At 37.4% G+C, this 18,714-nt stretch overlaps 1 protein-coding gene across 2 annotated transcripts in view; it reads right to left on the bottom strand.

Moving 5' to 3' along the window:
- Positions 1-18,714, bottom strand: part of NOX4 (NADPH oxidase 4) — a 107,032-nt gene that overhangs the window by 40,815 nt on the left and 47,503 nt on the right. For both annotated transcript variants that reach the window (XM_085304367.1, XM_085304368.1), the window contains one exon: positions 17,302-17,362. In XM_085304367.1, coding sequence (XP_085160493.1) covers positions 17,302-17,362 — 61 coding nt within the window. The remainder of the gene's footprint in view (positions 1-17,301; positions 17,363-18,714) is intronic.

Raw genomic sequence — 18,714 nt, 5'->3', positions numbered from 1 at the left:
CAAACTTGTACGAATGACTCTATCACCTTTAAGGACTATCTAACAAGGTGATGAGGGAGCTGACATGGCAGTGGCAAGAACTTCAGCAGTTGCCAACAAAATATAGGTACTTTTGGTGCTCCTACACAACTGACTATGAGAAGCTTAAAGCTTAACAAGTGGAGGCTTTTCAATTTGCAAGAAAAATGAAAATAATACCTTCCAAGTAGAAATAATTTTTCAAAAAATTGAAGATGATCTTTTCTTCTAATCGCTACTACAACAGACAAAAGATCTGAGCCTCTAATGAAAATGAAAAGGGCATTTTTTAGATTCTTCTGATTTAATTCTTTCTGATTCTTCTGGTGACAGCAATTGAACAATAGAACCAAACCAAGTCACAGACAATCTTAAAACAGAGATGATTTTAGAGGAGGACAAATATTTCCTGTTCTTACTTTTATTTTCCATAAATTGGGATGCTGGAACACACAAAAATGAATCTTTGCTATCATTTCCTACAGTTTGAAGAGCTGAAAGGTGATGCTTTTTGGCTAGATGTTGGTCTGGTGTGTTGACAAAACAAACATTTTCTTAACTAAGTTTTAAAAGGCTTACTTCCAAAAGCCTGCAACCATCTTCTCTATCTCTCATTCTACACATGCAGTTTGCAACAGTCTAAGTCTGTGCTGGCTAGTCTCATAATGATTTTTGAAATTGTTCTGAAATCAGTTACATAATTGATTTGTCGTCACTCTGCTGAGTGTGACACTGCAGAAGTAGTCTCCCTGGGTCTCCCATAAATCTACCCACAGGATGAAGTACTCACAGACATTAAGAATGCTTACACAGTCAAGTCTTACTCTCAATGCTATTCTCAAATAAGAATAGGTGATAGGCTCAATATAGAAAGAAATGGTATGGTATTGCCAGAAAAATGTGAGCAATAATCGTTGCAGTCTGAAACCCATTCAAACTGTTTACCAAGTCAAGTTTATTTTTTTGCCAGGATACACTATTAGAGACGTGGAGAGATAAAGGGAAATTTTATTGACCTTTGAGATTTCAAAATAAAGTAATTTGTATAGAATGTCCCTGGTAGTTAAAACACACATTATTATTCACATTCTGTAGACAGGAATACTATGGCACAGGGAGCACCGGTCTTGTTTTTCGAAGGTGTCATGCCTCTGAAGCTCTTACTGATTTAACACTTCCAAGACGATGCCAAAATGACTTGCCAAATGTCACAAGTGCAATTTTGTCAGAGTTGGCTTTAAAAGCCAGGTCTCATGGTTCTTGCTTCTTTGCTCTTTCTTGTTATACAATACTTTACAGGAAAAAATAGCAAATTCACTCTACTGGTTCCAAAGGTCTTCATTAAACAGATTCCTATTCTTTAATAGTCTGATGGATCTGTACTCATCTGGCCAGAACAGTGTGTAACTGAAATTTGAGACTGAAGAAGAGAAGACTGAGGGGGGATCTTATCAATGTGTATAAGTACCTGAAGGGAGGGTGTCAAGGGGATGGGGACAAACTCTTTTTAGTTGCGCCGTGTGACAGGACAAGAGGCAATGGGCAGAAATTGAAGCACAGGAAGTTCCGCCTGAGCATGAGGGGGAATTTCTTCCCTGTGAGAGTGACGGAGCCCTGGACCAGGTTGCCCAGAGAGGTTGTGGAGTCTCCTTCTCTGGAGCTCTTCAAGGCCCACCTGGATGCAGCGCTGTCTAACATGCTCTAGTGACCCTGCTTGAGCAGGGAGGTTGGATTAGATGATCTCCAGAGGTTCCTTCCAACCTTACCCATTCTGTGATTCTGTGATTCTGTTTACCCCAATCACCTTTTACCCAGCAGGGTCAGATCACTCTGAGYCTCTAATAAAAACTTACTTAAGTGCATGCAGTGAATTCAGTTAAGAACACTGTAAAACTGATCATAATTGCTTTGTATGGGATAAGGATTTTTTATATTGGTTCTACAGGTTATTGTTTAAATCATGGTTAATAAGAATGATTGTGATTAGAAATGTGATTAGAAAGCAACCAGAGAATGGAAGAACAAAACAGCCCCACAAATTATAAAGCACAGAACATTGTGGTACAGAAGCCTAGCTGTCTACCAAAGGTCCTTCCACAGTGACATACTCATATCTTTGAATATTTTGTAATCATGTTTCTGTAATTACCTCTAGTACTTCTGCTTTCATTGAAGACATAAATCTCAGTTTCATCCTTCACTACATGGGTATTTGTAAGCCCTACAATTTAAACTGAAAACATCTGTCTAGTTTTATGTAAAATGMAGATTAGTCTGGGGCACCTCATGTTAAGAATGGCTCCTCAGCACTTTGTAATAAAAGATTTTTAAAGTTTGCCTTCTTAAAATTGCCATCTAAATTAAAATAAACTTGAGACCTGTTAATCTGCCTTGTTTTCAAGCTATGTAAATTTGGAAATACTGTCATAAGTACATTCTCACTGCCCYGTAATAAAGAAAAAGCATTTAGGAAAATGCCTTTGGCTATAAAACCACCATGAGCGACAAGAGGGCATAAAATTGAAATGTCTAATGTTTTGTTTCAACCTGTGGCTTATTAATGGCTGAAGTTTTGGGTGTTAGGGAAGTATCAAACATTCCCCTCCTCTTGAAGAAAGTCCATGCTAAAAATATCCTCCATTAGATTAAAAAGGGGTGAGACAAAATAATGATGAGGTAATGTTGATGAGCTAAAGGTTCCAAAATGATTACATTTTAAATCTTGGAATTTCCCTAAAACATACACATTTTGCTAATTGAAAAAGACAGGCTGTTGGACCAACTTGAACTTCTATGATTTCCACTCCATTAAGCCTTCTGGAGCTTAATTCGCCCTTTTTTCTGCCATCGTTTCCTTCTCTGATTAGTCACTTGAAAGACTAATTGGAGTCCACTATTTACAGAGCTACGTAAAAAATAAGAAGTTAGTGAAAATCCATAAAGTTGAAAATAATAAAAAGAGTTTTTATTTTATACTGAAAGTAAACTGAAAGTTTTTCCCTTAAAAAAACTTTAAGGGAAAAACTTTGACAGAAAGGAAGCTGTTTTCTTCATTTTTTTAAGCTAGGTGAATAAACACTGATCATCCATCTGTACAAGATTATCTTTAGTGAGATTTTAGTTTATATAAGCAGAGAGAAAAATAAGGAAATCAACTAATCATTACACAGGTCAGCAAACCTTCCCGCTACTCCAGACCTTCAGAATAGTTTTCCTTTATTTGAAGGAAATCTCTATACATCCTGGTTTTGCTCATAACCTGCATTTGCTTCCTACAAAGTAGTCAGCCCCTCTTTAGTTGTGTGCTTACTAGTTGGAAATCATTCTCCCTCACTGAGTCCAGAAACAGCATATCCTTCCCTACAGTAAGAACTCTAGGTGCTTTCTTACATCTTTAAAATGCTTTATCTAAGCCAAAATCAGTTAGGACAGGTGTATCTCTATTTAGACTTCCCCCATTTAAATTATAACAGCACATGCTGCATGATTGATACGTATGTGCCCATGTATCAGCCCATGAAGAAACATAGATTATTAGGCAGTTCTTGTCCAAAAGTTATTGCAACTTAACAAGGTTGAAAGAAGAACAACAGAAAGAAAAAACTTYACATGATTTGCTTCACATGAGAGAAAAGAGACGCTGAGGACCATATTTAGATTGCATTGTGTAAGCCTAACTTAAGATGCTCTTAAGTTCAAGACAGCTGTGAGTGATCCAGAATGCCTCTGGCAAACTAGGCTTGCCAGACTCAGTTCCCCAGATATTCAATGAAGAGAAGTGAATACAAGACCAAAGTCAAGCAGTCTCAATATCCAATACTGAGCTAGAGATCATTCCTCAGGTTATACAGCAACTTCTTGACACAGCTAGGGATTAGCTAGACCTCTGGAGTTCAAAATCAATGTTTTAACTAAGAGAACATTGGGGTTTGGGTTTTTCTTTTCTCCTCCTTTTTTTCTTCTTTTTTCTACTATATTTGAGTTTCATAAAAATTGAGTTTATTCCACAACACATGACTTACAAAGTCCTACATTAAAACAGAGTTTAAAAACAATACCAAAAGGTAGCTTTAATTTTAAAAAGTATCTTTATAAATACTTATTTTGAAGGAAAAGCTAATTCCACAGAAGTCAGTAGTTCTACAACTGTTCCCTTTGTCCATTAAGGGCTGTACTTTGCTGTTCTGAACTCCACAAGCAAACACCTRGGGAAGAATAAAGACAGGACAAGTCCTTCCTGCTGTCAGTTTCTAAGCCTCCAAACATTTTTATGTCAGCCCACCTCCTGAGTCCAATGAGGTCTGACTATTAGGTAACCCATTGACTTCTTGTTGGGATACTTGTCCAGTCCTCCACACAAAATTCCTTCTCTCTCCAACATCCTTTAGGATGGAGTTTTATGGGTCTACTGCATGAAGATCCATCATTTTACATCTGCTTTGAAGTAGTGTCTTCACTACTTCCGTAGTGAAGGCATTTGATGATTAAAAGTTCAAATACTGAAGGCATTTGATGATTAAAAGTTCTGATACTGACAGACACAGTGGTCAGTCCCTACCCATTTGCTCTTCCAAGTCATGCATGATTTTGTAGACCACTACTCTATTCCCCTGAATCCTCTCTTTTCCAAGCCAAAGAGTCCCTGCTACTCAATTGTCCCTTGTCTGGAAGCCATCCTATGCTTTTGATGGGTCTGTTATCYTTTTCTGAATGATATCTAGTTCTAGTATATTCTGTTTGAGACAAGAGGAGGAGAGCTGCACACAGTATTCAAGGTGTGGGCTCACCACAGATCTATAGTTACATAGTATTCTCTGCTTTGCTCTGTACTCTTTTCCTGATAATTTTGCTTGCTTTGCTGCTGGTGAGTAYTGAACTGATCTCTTCATAGGCATAACTATCACGATCATAAAGTCTCATCCCTGGGCCACTTCTACTCCAGTTTGGTTCATCACCAAATATACGTGTATATGTGTACACACATGCACACCTGTACTGGTATATATCTATGAAAATATTTTTAGCTACATCCATGAGTAGGTTCATAAGCATAATATTTTATCCATTTGAACAAGCCATAAGCACTTTTTATTAAGAATATTCCAATGACAGCAGCATAATAATGGAATTAATCCTATCCAAAGCTAATTTTTTGCAATCCTAACAAAGACACCACCAGTTACTGGGGTCTTTTGTTCAAGTCTTTGTCAATATGTTTTTAGTCTCCTTTCAGACCTTAAGTATGGGATGATTTCACACTCCTACTAGTACAAACATAGCCAGTTTCTGAGAACATAGTCATTATTACACTCAAGAGAAATATGCAAATAAATTACTGCCCAATAACTTCACAGAATCACAAAATGGTTGAAGTTGTTGGAAGGGACCTCTGGAGATCATCTAGCCCAATCCTCTTGCTCAAAGAGGGCTCAACTGGAGCAGGTTGCTCAGCACATTTGGTCAGGTTTTGAATGTCTCCATGGATAGAGACTCCACAACTGCTCCGGGCAACCTGTTCCAGTGTTTGAACACTTCATATGTTTAAGCAGAATTTCCTCTATCTCAATTTTTTGCCCATGGCCTCCTGTCCTATCACTGGACACCACCAAGTAGAGCCGGGTTCTGCCTTCCTTACCCACTCCCTCCTTGTTAAAAGTAGATATGTAGACAGGACAAAAGATTTTTGGAAGGGRGAGCTACACACCAGGATACTTGAATTCGAGATCTAATGAACTTTTCCCTGTACTATGTAAGCAGTGTTTTAAAGTTGGTAATATTATATTCTCTCTTTAGCCACTGTGAGTTATTCCCCCCACCCCCCCGCTGCCCCTTTGGAAGGGGGAGTGTATGCACAAAAGGCTTTGCATCCCCAAAACATAAAACAGACCAAATTTGTTCTCATATTTCACTCCTATTTCATTACAACAGAATATGAGAAGTACGAGCAGATTTTGGTCTACCAAGCGATGTCCCTATAGGGACTGCACTGCCAAGTATGCTCCAATTCTTTGTGAAGCCTCATTTCTTAAAAATCATACTAAATTTCATTAACTGATACATTCAGCAAGCCTGGTTAGATGATGTGGAAAAAAAAAACATGCATTTTTACTGTGAATTTCAGTATTTATTCCTAAATCATCACCCCTGCAGGGGCAGGAATGGAAAAGGAGGGAAAAAGGCTTTTWAAAAAAAAGGGGGGGGGGGCAGGTTGGAAAAGAACAGGAGTTTGCTTATTAATTCACATTCACAGTCAGTGTTTCAATATAAGTTAGCCATGAGAATGCCCTCTACTCTTTTCCCTGGAAATGCAGCTGTGGACAATGTTGCTAATTGCTTAGGCTTAACCTTAAATTTTATTAAGGTCATTAAGCATATTACAGCCCTAAGCTGCCTTGATCTCAGTCCAGCATCTGTAAAATACAGTGCACGACTTTTGCTTCTTCACAGGTAAGCTGCGAGAATGCCTTCGCTAAAGGTGGTGAGCTGTTCTCACAAGCTGCGCTGAGGGCCGGGGGGCAGCGGGAGCAGGCTGAGTGCGCAGGCGCTGTGCTTGGGTAAAACACCCCTGCCSTGCATCCTGCTGGGCAAGCGCCTTCAACCCCTCTCTGCTGATCCACTTAGCTAAACCAAGATACTAGAAATAGCAGGAACAAGGCTTCAAATAAGAAACAAAAGGAGTAAGAAATAGGGTCTTAAGGGACTCCGTTTATATAGAAAAATAATTTCTCCTGTGTTTTCAACTGTCTGTCTCTTTTAGAGAAGTAAGTACAAGTTGTGCTCTAAAAGCATTCCTAGCACTAGTTGCAGTGAAGCGTAACACAGGATAAAGTGATCAGAGCTCAGCTGGATCCTATTTTCAGTATAAATTTTGAAAGACACCTGGGGATGATCCACTGGGAAGAAATGCACAATTTTTCCAAAGATCTAATCACATCTGGGCCTCTTACAACATCTCTCAAAGGGCAATATCAAAACCTTAGCAGGAAACCATTTGAGTGAYTGGCAAATGAAATGAGCCATGAGATATTGTTCTTCCCTTTTTCTTTTGGATAAGTGATAAAACGTAAAGCACATAGTGTATCAATAAATGTATCAAAATTTGTATCAAAATTTTARTTTAATTTCACCCTGCTGTGAGCAATCCGATATTCCTAATAACTTAAGCCAGCCCATTTCCTGAATATAAACTACTATATGTAACCTAGTCTGAGTAGTCTTTAAATTACTAACTTCTAAAAAGTACAGATWTCTGCTGACTTCACACTAAATCTAGTGCAGACCCTCCTTAAAGTAGGTTGCAGGATTTCCTACTGGATTGTCATTTCCATCTTTCAAATACCATGTTATGAATGTAATAAAATAATAAATACACATGTTTTTAAAGGACAAAGTCTGTTACTACTCAAGTCAACAGAAAAATATTCCCAGCCCTGAAAAGACAAGAAAATCTTTAAAATGCTACTCTGTAAYATTACATTGATAAATATTTTGTAGAATACAGACCAACTGGTTTAACATGATTTAGGTTACCCACTTCCTCAAAAAAAGTTCTGACATGCACTTTCTGAAAAAAAATGATTTTGCCAATTCTTATAACTGTGAGCTGTCATTTGGTTTGATTTTTTTCAACTTACCAGCCACGGCCTGGCACATAGCAATGCATCAAGGTGCCATAATAAATTCAGCAATATAAAATGGCATAGAAAGGAAAGTCTTCTGCATGCAAAAATGGCACATGGTAGTACATATGTTTTGAGAGATGTGGGAGACTTTTTTAAAAAAATACTATCATGAAACTAATTTTGTATTAATGAAATGCTGCTTTCTTTGGAGGCTGCAGAGAAAATTTCATTTGCTATGCTACTTAACAACAGGGCAAAATTATCACAATCCCCTCAACCCATTACAGAAAATGCAAACATAAAATAACAGAAATTAGAAAAACTTCTCAATTCTTTTCATTATAATTTTTGCCTTTTCAGACTGGTCATGCCTGAACTCGAGACGCTCAGCTAACACTCATGATGCAAGAGGAAACCTGGAGGACAAACCCCGTGCCATCAGAGGAGAGGAGAGCACAGCACCTCAGCTTCTGTCTTTGGAAATGTGTGTGGGTGTCTGTGGTATTTCCCTTGAGGAAATGACACTTACAAGGCACACAAAATAAGGGAATATGTTATTTTTACGTGAAGGGATGCTCCTTGAAACTGCTGCAATGAAGAACAGAAATTGCTCATCGGTTTATTTTCATTTCATATAACTCAAGGAGGCTTCTCTGAGGCTCTAGGTTTGCCAGATATCATTAAAAATTCAACAAAATCATCACAGCAACCTTTTCAGCAAGACTCAACCAGCATATAATCTCTGATGCTCTCCCTCTCCCCAACATCTCCCTTTCAGCCCTCAAAAATGTATCAATAGCCCTCTGTAAATTCCACCCTAGCTGAATCTCCACTTGTCCAACATACATACAAATAAAATCATGTCTATCTGGGATTTTCAGTCCTTCCTGACTCTCCCCAAGCAGAGAAGCTATATATTCTCTTTTACCCATGATTGTGGTATTTAGTACAGCATAATTCAGAATTTGCCGATTTCAGGTAACTCACAAATCCAAGCAGTCACCCACCATTTATTAGTTTCCAAATACAGAACAGGTTCCTTCAAATTACTGAAAACATATTTTTTTTTACATAAAGCATTGTCTGAACTTTAACCACTAAAGATGGGTAACATATTCCATCTGTTTTCTTAAAAACAAACAAACAAACAAAAAAACCCCCCCTAAGATTCCAAGAGAAAAAAAAGCATTAAAATTTCTCATAAAAATCCCAACAAATTCAGAAAGTGGAGGAATGTGTGTGTGTGTGTGTACGTGCATATAAATAAACTGTTGCATTTCATGCAAGTCAGAGTGAAGTTTTCTCATACGCCCATCTCTTTTCCCAATTAGGATTGCCACATTGCCAGCCAGACCTATCTGCCATTACACAAGTGTTTTCTCACTCCAGGAGAGGAAGAGACCACAGTGCATTACAGCAAATGCACTCTGWATTGGGAAGCCAGCCAAAAGAAGATAAGGAAAGCTGGAGACATACAAATCCTAAAAGGCAGCATTTACCAGTGATATTTTTGGCTTCCAGACAGTATTTTTGACCATGTGAATTTCTGGAAAACAAATAAAAGTTCTCACAGCAAAGGTAAATAAACTTTTAAAAAATTGGGAGGAGGTGATGTCTTCTGTTTATTTGTCAAACAATTCTATCATTGACATTTCTAAAGAAAAAATAATTAAAAAAATAACAGGCAATATTATTTTATTCCTTGCTCTTGGCTTCTACATTGCTCCTTCCTTGTCAAATGTGCTGAAGGCATTGCATGCCTGAAAGCTTGCCTGCTTTTTTCCAGCTATTTCAGTTCATCTAATAAAAGATATTACCTCTTCCTACAAAACTTGTCTCCCATGGCATATTATTTCTTTATAGTGTATTTTGCACTAATTTGGTAGAAATGTCACATACTATCTAAATATAAGATATCATGATATCTTTYTTTTCTAAAAACAGGTTCTGTCATTTTATCCCCATTCTTCGCAAAAGGAGGGGTTTAAATAAGGAAGAAAAAGAGGAAGAACAAGGCTGAGCTGCAGAAATGTGGGCTATAATGTCAGTGAAATAAAATACGTGCTGCACCCTGCTTATCAGCTGCTACATTTCATTCCAGAGCGCTGCTCATTACTGTCACGGCACACACTGCTCCACATATCACAACGCGCGACGCTGGAATCTCATTCACATTTTGGATAAGTGCTTTCCAGCCTATAAATTCCCTCCCRCAAGTATTTTTTCTCCCAGTGTATTAGTTAAAAATTAGGCAACTGAGTCATTTGTCTTATTAAGAACAGCCATGCTCAGTACACAGCAACCACCATTTCACATTTTGCTCAYAATTCAGAAGCATTAGAAAATTAGCAGGTAGTCTCTTAAACTTTTAAGGGAATTTAAGGCATTTCTATCTTGACTTCTTTTGAAATTTCAAAGTCAGATAAAAAAAGAAGAAAAGCTTTAATTATAAATTAATTTAGTGGATAGACATTAAAAAATGAAGCTTTTTATATTAAAAAAGGTATTGAGAGTAGGTGGTATTGGCAATCTGACTTGATTTCCAATATTACCCAGTCCCTACACCTCTGCTCCRTACTAAGATATTCACTTTTTTTCAGGCATGGGATCATTTAGTACATAACCCAGTAAAGAGTTCCACTTAACGTGTGGTTTTGTGTGTCACATAAAATGTGTAGACATAAATCTTTCAAAGTAAACTYTTTTGTTTATAAAAGATGCTAAAATATCTATTTTTACAAGTGTGGAAAACTGCTAGTTGGCCCAGTGTCACAACATGGTGCTTTCAATGCAAGTTTTAAAGATTTGTTTTGGCTCCTTTTTTTTTAATGGAAGAAGAGTAAGTAATATTTCTGCAGCTGTTGCATGCTCATTTTTTTCCAAAGGAACCTTACTTCTTCTCTTGATAATTATGTAGTGCATTGGAGACAGTATTTTTCTTTTCTTTAATAATCTTTATAATTGAATGGCACAGATGTCCTGGAGAGGACTGGGTCAGAGAAGAGCTGTGACTGCAGGACGCCTCTCGGAAATTCTTGGATCACAAATGCAGTGCAGGGCACAGAACAAACGACGGCCTTGTCCTTCCCAATCCAAGCATAAGACAAGACACCAGCAGAAAGGGCCAGGCAGTTAGGAGAGGCCAAGAATTAATGAGCAGTATAAAGTAACATGATAAGTAATGGTCTGAATAGCTCAGTAGCCACCACTGCCAAGTTACTTTGTAGTCTTTATAGCAAAAGGGAACGCTGCTTTGAATCATACTACAGTACACATCCACGATGAGACCTCTATTGAAGAGTGAGTCCCCATTCCCCATTTAAAAGCAAAGTTAGAAGGGGAGAGGACACAGAAAGAGTGAGCCAGACATATTTGAGGTCTCAAAACTAGGACTTAGCACAATAGATTTATCAAATAGAAGGTTCAAAGGTGCCATGCCCATTTTCTATAAGCATTTTGCACACAAGGCATGGGGAACCTACAACTCACATAAATTTTCCAGTGGTGGTTCTGGCCCCGAAAAAGAAAGTTAAAGGAGAAAAAAAAATACATAGGACAAAACTCTCACTTATTGGCACCATCACAAAGTTGAGCTTTGTTTTCATAAACACAGAAGGAGCTCATGCACATCTAAAGCTTGAAGCTGAAAAAACTGCAAACCAATTCAACCAAATGTTTTTGTTTTGGATTAGTTTCTATATAAAAATTGTTAGATGAAATTCTAAAGCTTTATACAGGACATGGGAACACAAAGATAACTATCTCTTCTGATCATAAAGCTTATAACTATCAAAAGTTGCTACAGTTATTACTACTTTTTTAATATTCCCTATTTGAAATGTGACTTTCCTAGCTAATACAGAACTTCTACAATCTGTTTGAAGAGGGTCCACCAAAGAAGCCTTTTAAATTTACTTTTAATATATTTCAGCAAATGATCTCATAATTGCAAGTCTACAGAGTGTCTGCATTTTTCTTCTGTCCCTGAGGCAGATTTTTCACTGAACTGAGAACAAAACAAGTTACTTTGGTAGGGGCTCTTCAGTAAAACTTGAGCAGCGTCTAGGGGAGTGCACTACTGCTCTCAGGGAAATACAGTCACACATGGCATTTTTGAAGTGAACTTTCATATTTCCCTAGATGCCATCAAACACCTGAGACATTTAAAGCTGCACACACAAAGGAAATAGAAAGTCTAGCCAGAATTTACACATTAATTGTTTGAAGCACTTGTGCCACTCTGCAAACTACCACAAGAATGGAAGTTCCTTAAGCATCAGAACAAAGACATTTATATATATTTTTATAATAAAAAATGAAATGTAGGCAGCTCCAGAGCAGCCACTTTGTCTTCTTAAACAGGCAAATACAGTCTATATGTGTACATACATATATATATATGTWTACACACACACACTCTGGAACCTTCATATTCTTGTAATCCTATTTTCAAGGTAAAGAGTAGTTGTCTTTGATTTTTTGACATTCATTTAGACCCTGTAAGTCCCTACACACTAACGTGATCCACAAATTTTATTCCTGTAATGTGTAAGGTTACACTAAACACCTGAGACAGGGCAAGGAATCTTTCAATCTTATATTCTTGGATTAGTGTTGTAATGACAGCAATATCCACACTTCCTGTGTGTATTATAATGAAAGAAGAAAATAATTTACAGTATGCAACCATGTCATATTCTCCTTTCATAATAATAAAGCTTGGGGATATGCAAAAAGATGGAAGGTTACACATAACAAAATGTGTGAAGAAAGAACTCAGAGTAGGAGATACTTTCCTTCAAGACAACCTTCTGGCTTAAATATTCTTTTCCTGCAAAGGTAAAACTCACAAACAGTACAAATGAGAATTGACACAAGTTATACTGTGTTTGATAATAAGCCAGCTGGAATTCAACTAATGTAAAGCAATCCATATCTGGAGCCAAAAATTTGGATGCTTAAACTCACCTTCATCATTAATTCCTTAATCAGAGGAAAGGAGCTTTCAGCATCAAGCCAGTAAGCTAAATCTGTTCTCCTTGTATTTCTCCATTCTCTTAATCCTGTGTTTTAATGAGCTTGTTTACAGTCATTAATAAAACTTTAATGRACATTAATGGTTCTGAAGAGTAAAGCCTATATTCCTTATGGCACATTTTAGCTAATTATATTGTTAAGTCATTTTAACCTCTCAGTAATGCGATTGTATCAATTTTATTTCTAATATTAAAATATATAAAAAGAAATACAGTTAAAGTTTTTTAGCACTCAATTCCAATCTCTTCCTCGAAAGTGTAAGTAGGATTCACTGACAGTCTGAGAATTAGTAGTCATAAAATCTACCAGGGAAAATAACATCTCTTCCACCTCTGCCTTTTGATTTCAAAACCACACTTTGCTGGAACAACCAACAGYACCATGTCATTAATGCCTTTATATTCTGTCAAGAATCTCATTTGATGATGAAATAACAAAATGCATGCTACCATGGAAAGAAACAGATCCAAATCAAACAGAGCTTGAGTGACTAGATATTTTTAGAGAAACTTAGTAGCAATTATAGTCATCCTGGGACAACTTCATCACATTCTGCAGGCAAACTCTGTAGTCTTATTATTCTTTCTTATCACCTTACGCTTCACACATTTCTCCAGCCTGAATCAAGATCCACTAACAGTATAGTTGATACTGACTGAATGATCCACTACTTCAATATCTCTAAAACTATCCCTTAKGTTACTAAAAATGAAATATTGCTTCTTTGCTACTCCTTTGTTTGCTGATAAATTACAGCTAAGTGCAGAAATGCGCAGCAAGCTTTGAGTCACTCCAGACACTCTCTATACTAGTTCACCTTAACACTTCTGAGTGCTGTGTTTTTGTTTTCCACGAAAACAYGCTGCAAGGTTTCAAATGTCTGTTATTTCAACATCATCATCATCACTTTCTGTCTAGCACCCTCAAGTCTGTCTAGTGAGCGAGACACCTTGYTTTGATGCACTGCTGTGTTTTCTTCATTGCTGAGTGGCTGGACAGATCAGGCATGGTCTGTGGCCTCTCTATTTCCCCCCAGAGGTGCCAGCTGAAATGTCAGCTTTAGAGCTAAACAAGCAATGGTACCGGAGGGAGCAGCRAGCACAGAGGAAATAGAAGGCAGATAGATGACCACACTGAGGACAAACTAGACACTAAMTGAAAAAGAAACCCTCCAAAAACCCTTTTGTAAATATTCGTTAACAAATTTTTCCAAAACTGAAGGACAGCAGGGTTACTACAAGGATATGAGAGAAGCAGAACAAAATAGGCATTTAAAAGGGATGTCAATAAAAAAAAATAAGTCAATAAAAACAGATTAACTTATTAGCTAATCTATGGATCTCACAGCTCTAATCCACACACAAGCTATTGCAGGGCCTTTAATGTTACTGTTAAAGTCACCATTCATAAGCTCAGCCATAATAACAGCCAGGTAAATGCAAAGTAAGACAAGCTGGCTTAGCTGGGAATGAAAGAAATGAATGAAAAGCTCAAGCTGCATGGCTTCACATTTGCAGTTACCTCAGATGGGCCAATGCACTGTGTAAGCCCACTGTAACTTGAGTGTCTAAGTCCTGACAGACTCCTTAAGTTGTGGTCTACAACCACAAGATTTTACCCTTTAACACAATAAGATAATTACAGTAATATTATGACCCACCATAATGCCACAAAGTGTTTTCTTAATATAACAGATGCTGACCTAAGTAATCTCATAAAAGTATTTGTGGGAGGGTCTGTAACAGCTGTACCACTACACACAACACACAGTATGCATGGTGAAAGATGGAGAAATCATACTAGGAACCTGTAGGTGGGAAAAATCACCACTAACTTTCAGTTAACTAAACTAACCACCTGTGTAGTAGARACACACATCTAAACCCCCTTTACAATTAATAGAGGAAAAAAGGCATGGCTGAGGTCTGTTTCATCTGATCTTAAAACARACATATAAATAATTCAAAGGACTACCAAAAGAGCCAAGGGAAGCAGTTCAGGTAAAAGTATCTACCACATAAGCCTGAAAGGTTACGTTACAAAAATACTGTTGCCTGTGTATCTCAGTTTTTTATAATGTGCATGAAAGTTAAGCACAATACAGTTACTAACACTACCTTAACACAGATGACAAATGAAAGATCTCAGATTTGTACTGGAAATTTATCTGAAGGATGCTGCTGCCTAAATAATGGGAGGGAATATCACACCTTCATCAAAATCCACTTCTTGGAAGTGCAGTTTCTCAGCTCTTCTAAATTCAGATAGTGCCAGATGGTTTCAATGAAGCAAGAAATACATTATTTAGGGAAGTCTAGATTACTGTTTGTTTTGCAAAAGTCTCAGAATTATGGTTTCTGAAGTTCCTCCATCTCTTTCCTACCTTCTCTGTCTCATGTTTTAAGATATTCAAATCATTGATTTAAGGAGTGAACACTTATTTTGTCTGAAAATCCATTAAATATCTGCTCCCATGCTAACATTTACTTCCCAAGTGTTTGCTAACATGTTCCAAATTCACTTCTTTCTACTATTGGATAAGTAAAATTATATGCACTGGGATGTGGGCAATAAACAGCAACTTCTCATCAGAAGTTGGCGATTCTATTACCTTTTTTATCTTTCTTATTGACATGCAGTTGCTTTCCCAATCTACAAAACAAAGTCACTGAGGCCATAAGGTATTTTATTCAATTCTCAAAACATAAGACACAGTGTCAGTGACTTGATGTGAAATGTAACTTGCAGAACTGGTTTGCCAGCAGTGACACGGTGTGCATCTTCTCTYAAATCCTTAGAGCTAAAGGCAGGAAATTTTTCTTTCATCCCATCTCACAGGTGCATGTAGCAGAAGCTGAAGCCAGTGAGAGAAATATCTCACAACTGACCAGATCTTCTCTGCATTTTGCAACATTTCTGTGCCTCCCTTGTACCTCTTTTATTTAGGCTTTTAATTGAGTTCTCGGTTATATACCGTTAACTGTCTTTGGYGTCAGGTATAAACTGTCAAGAACGTGAAAATGTGATACAAAAGACAACCACAATAAATAGGATAAAGGCTGAAAGAAGAGGTTTTGAGAAGAGCTCAAATGACATTATATTGCATAAARATTCCTCCAGCCCAATATTCTGTCTCCAAAAGCAGCCATTAGCACATGCTTAGGAAAGATTATAAGCAACATGGCAAATACAATAATCCTTCCTCAGTATCATCCTCTAACAGTCAGTGGATTAGAGACCATCGATTGTCACAGAGTTCAGGGAATGAGTGAGAATAGGGCTCCTTGGTACAGATACAGAAGAGTAGAGGGCTGGGTAAGCTGCCCACTTCCTTGCAGGACATTTGACCCAGTGATAAGATATTCCTGTTTAGCAAAACTAATTCATGATATAGTCTCTGCAATGCGACAGTGTCCTGAATCTCACATTCTAAAGTAGGCAGACCTGCTTTTAAATGGATGAGATAGATACTGAGCTGAGGGAAAGACATTTAAACACCAATACAGGGCAATTCACACCACAGAGGCCATCACAAAAAAATCACGCTTCAAAAATGACGTTTCYTTTGGAAAACTCATTTAGCTCCCACTTTTCCACCCAGTTTCTTCCAGTAGCRTCTTGTCCTTTCCCAGGTAGGAATGGTGTTTAATAACATAACAATCACCATACTGGGTCAGACCAAGGGCTAATTAGACCCATATCCTGTCTCTGCTTGGCCAATATCCTATACTTTGAAGAAAAGCATAAAATCAGGGTGATTATAGAGTACTCTTGCATGTGAAATTACCCTCCCAAATTTTGCCTATTAAAAGCTCAGAGACTCCTATAGCCAAGTATGCAGCTGGACCAACAAGTTGAATAGACTTTGACAGACTTAATCTCCCTGAATTTGTCTAATCCATTATAGGGTGACAAGCTCATTTGACTCAATTCCACAAATATATGAATGAGTACGAATTAGTATTTCTTCACAAGAAATGAACAAGATGGAGTTGCATATTTATTTATCTTCTTTACAAGGAAATGCTATGCTAAGCAGGAAGAAAGTCAGCCATCAAGGAATAATGACAACTCTCGCTTGAGTATGCCACTGTCACACTGAGTGGCAAATTACCATTCTCCTCTGTGGGGAATCCTGGTTTACATCCTCAGTCTGGAGGACATTCAGAGAGCAATGGAAGAGCATGGAAGAACATGAAAGCAACCTGTAATTTCAGTATACCGTGGGTGTTAWCTAACCTGGCAGCCACCCAAGCTATGGGCATTACAATCCCCTTATCTGGGAGCTGCACATTTCAGCATTTCTGCAGTCTCTATGCCTTGCATAGAGGCAGCAGGCTACTAAAACTATGAAAAAGAAGTAGAAACTGGAAAATATTGAAAATTATTAAATTGCAATCAGAACATCTGTTAGCAATGGAAAAAATGCGTTATCTGAAAAAAATGTACTTCTGAATAAAGCAAGGGTTGCATCAAAAAAGTAATACAAAGAACTCTGAGAAAATAAGCATGAATGATTTCTAATGAAAGTATGTCATAATCAAGGTACAATCATGCTGAAGCCAGAAATTGATAACACTAAAATAAAGATATTTGTCTCTAAAAAATTGTTTTTTCTACATACCTGTCCAGTCTCCTACTACTTTAAGATGGACCCCAAACGTTGCTTTGGTATCTGTAGGGCACTAAAAATATTAAATACATTAAAGACCACTTCTGAGGAACAAGAAAACAAAAGATAAATACAATTGAATTGTTAAGACTTTGTAAATTGCTGAAGATCCACAACAGCAGCTACACCCTCTATTTGTAAAGYATTCCCAACATCAGTACAGTTCAGGAAGCCTAGGACATGTTTAGTCTCCATGAGACTCTCGTAAGTCTCATACAACTGAATGGGATGGGTTCTTCTGAGAATGTAATCTGAAATAACCATTTTCCTAAGCATTATTCAGTAATAATGACAACTAAAGATCATAGTAGTACAGAAAAATTCCCTCTACTATTGACCTTTATCATTCAAAAATCAGAAGCTGCCACATCACCCTTAGATCAAAAAAAAAAAAAGAGAGAGAGAAAAAAAAAATGAGATATTTTTCTTTTAAGAGACTTCTGGTTCTTGAATGTTACAACACTGTTTCTTTTCCCCTAAATGCAAAATGAGATTTTGCTGTACTTCACAAAAGCATAGCATGTTCAAAGCATAAAAATCAGATTGCATGATAAATCATAAAAAAAGAAAAAAAATCACCCTGTAGCCACTATTCTGTCACTCTGCATCTATATCCTCATGCTGGGGCTACTTACTTGTGACTATCAACACAGGGATTATGTCGCTTAACAGTTTTTTCCATACCAAGGTATCTARAAACCTCCAGTCAAGCCGGGTTCAAAGTTCCTTAGTCCTCTGAGTTTAGTTCCTTGTTAAAGGGAGAGTTCAAACTCACTGACCAGACAACTTTTGCAGATACGCTGAAAGATTTCACAAATAAATAGGACACATAGCTATTCCTCAAGACAAAACTTTTMATTTCTTTCTATAAAGAAACACCACCAATTTCTTTTATTAAAAGATATTACTATCATGTTTTGACATATCTCTTAGGATCTGTTAATGATTGATGCAAGCTCTACCATGAATCCAATACCCAACAGATGACACRCCTGTCATATTTTTCTACTGCTACAGACAGATGCGATTCTGAGAAGAGAGCTGAAATTCAAGGGACATATTATTTTAAAAATAAAAGAGGCCCAGGGAGTGAACATTTGATTGTCTACGTTGTTTTTGAGCCCACTGCTTGGCTCTGTTTTGCACCATGCTCTCCAACACTCTTAAGATCAATCTGTTCTAGAGTGGGATACCAGTGGCCTCAAAGCTGGGGTTCAGTTCTTATCCTGGCTTACTTAGCAGTAAAGACCCAGGTAAAAGGTTAGTATTCTACACATCTTGGCAAATCTAGAACTGGGAATACAATGGCTAGTCAATCCATTTTAGCGCAGGGAAGACCATTCTTGTTTTGTTAAGAGTACAGAT

The sequence above is a fragment of the Rhea americana genome, unplaced genomic scaffold, assembly GCF_003343005.1.
Source record: "Rhea americana isolate MKP2758 unplaced genomic scaffold, rheAme1 scaffold_208, whole genome shotgun sequence".
Classification (NCBI taxonomy): domain Eukaryota; kingdom Metazoa; phylum Chordata; class Aves; order Rheiformes; family Rheidae; genus Rhea; species Rhea americana.
Note: the sequence above shows the minus strand (reverse complement) of the source record. Positions and strands in the feature narration are given on the sequence as shown.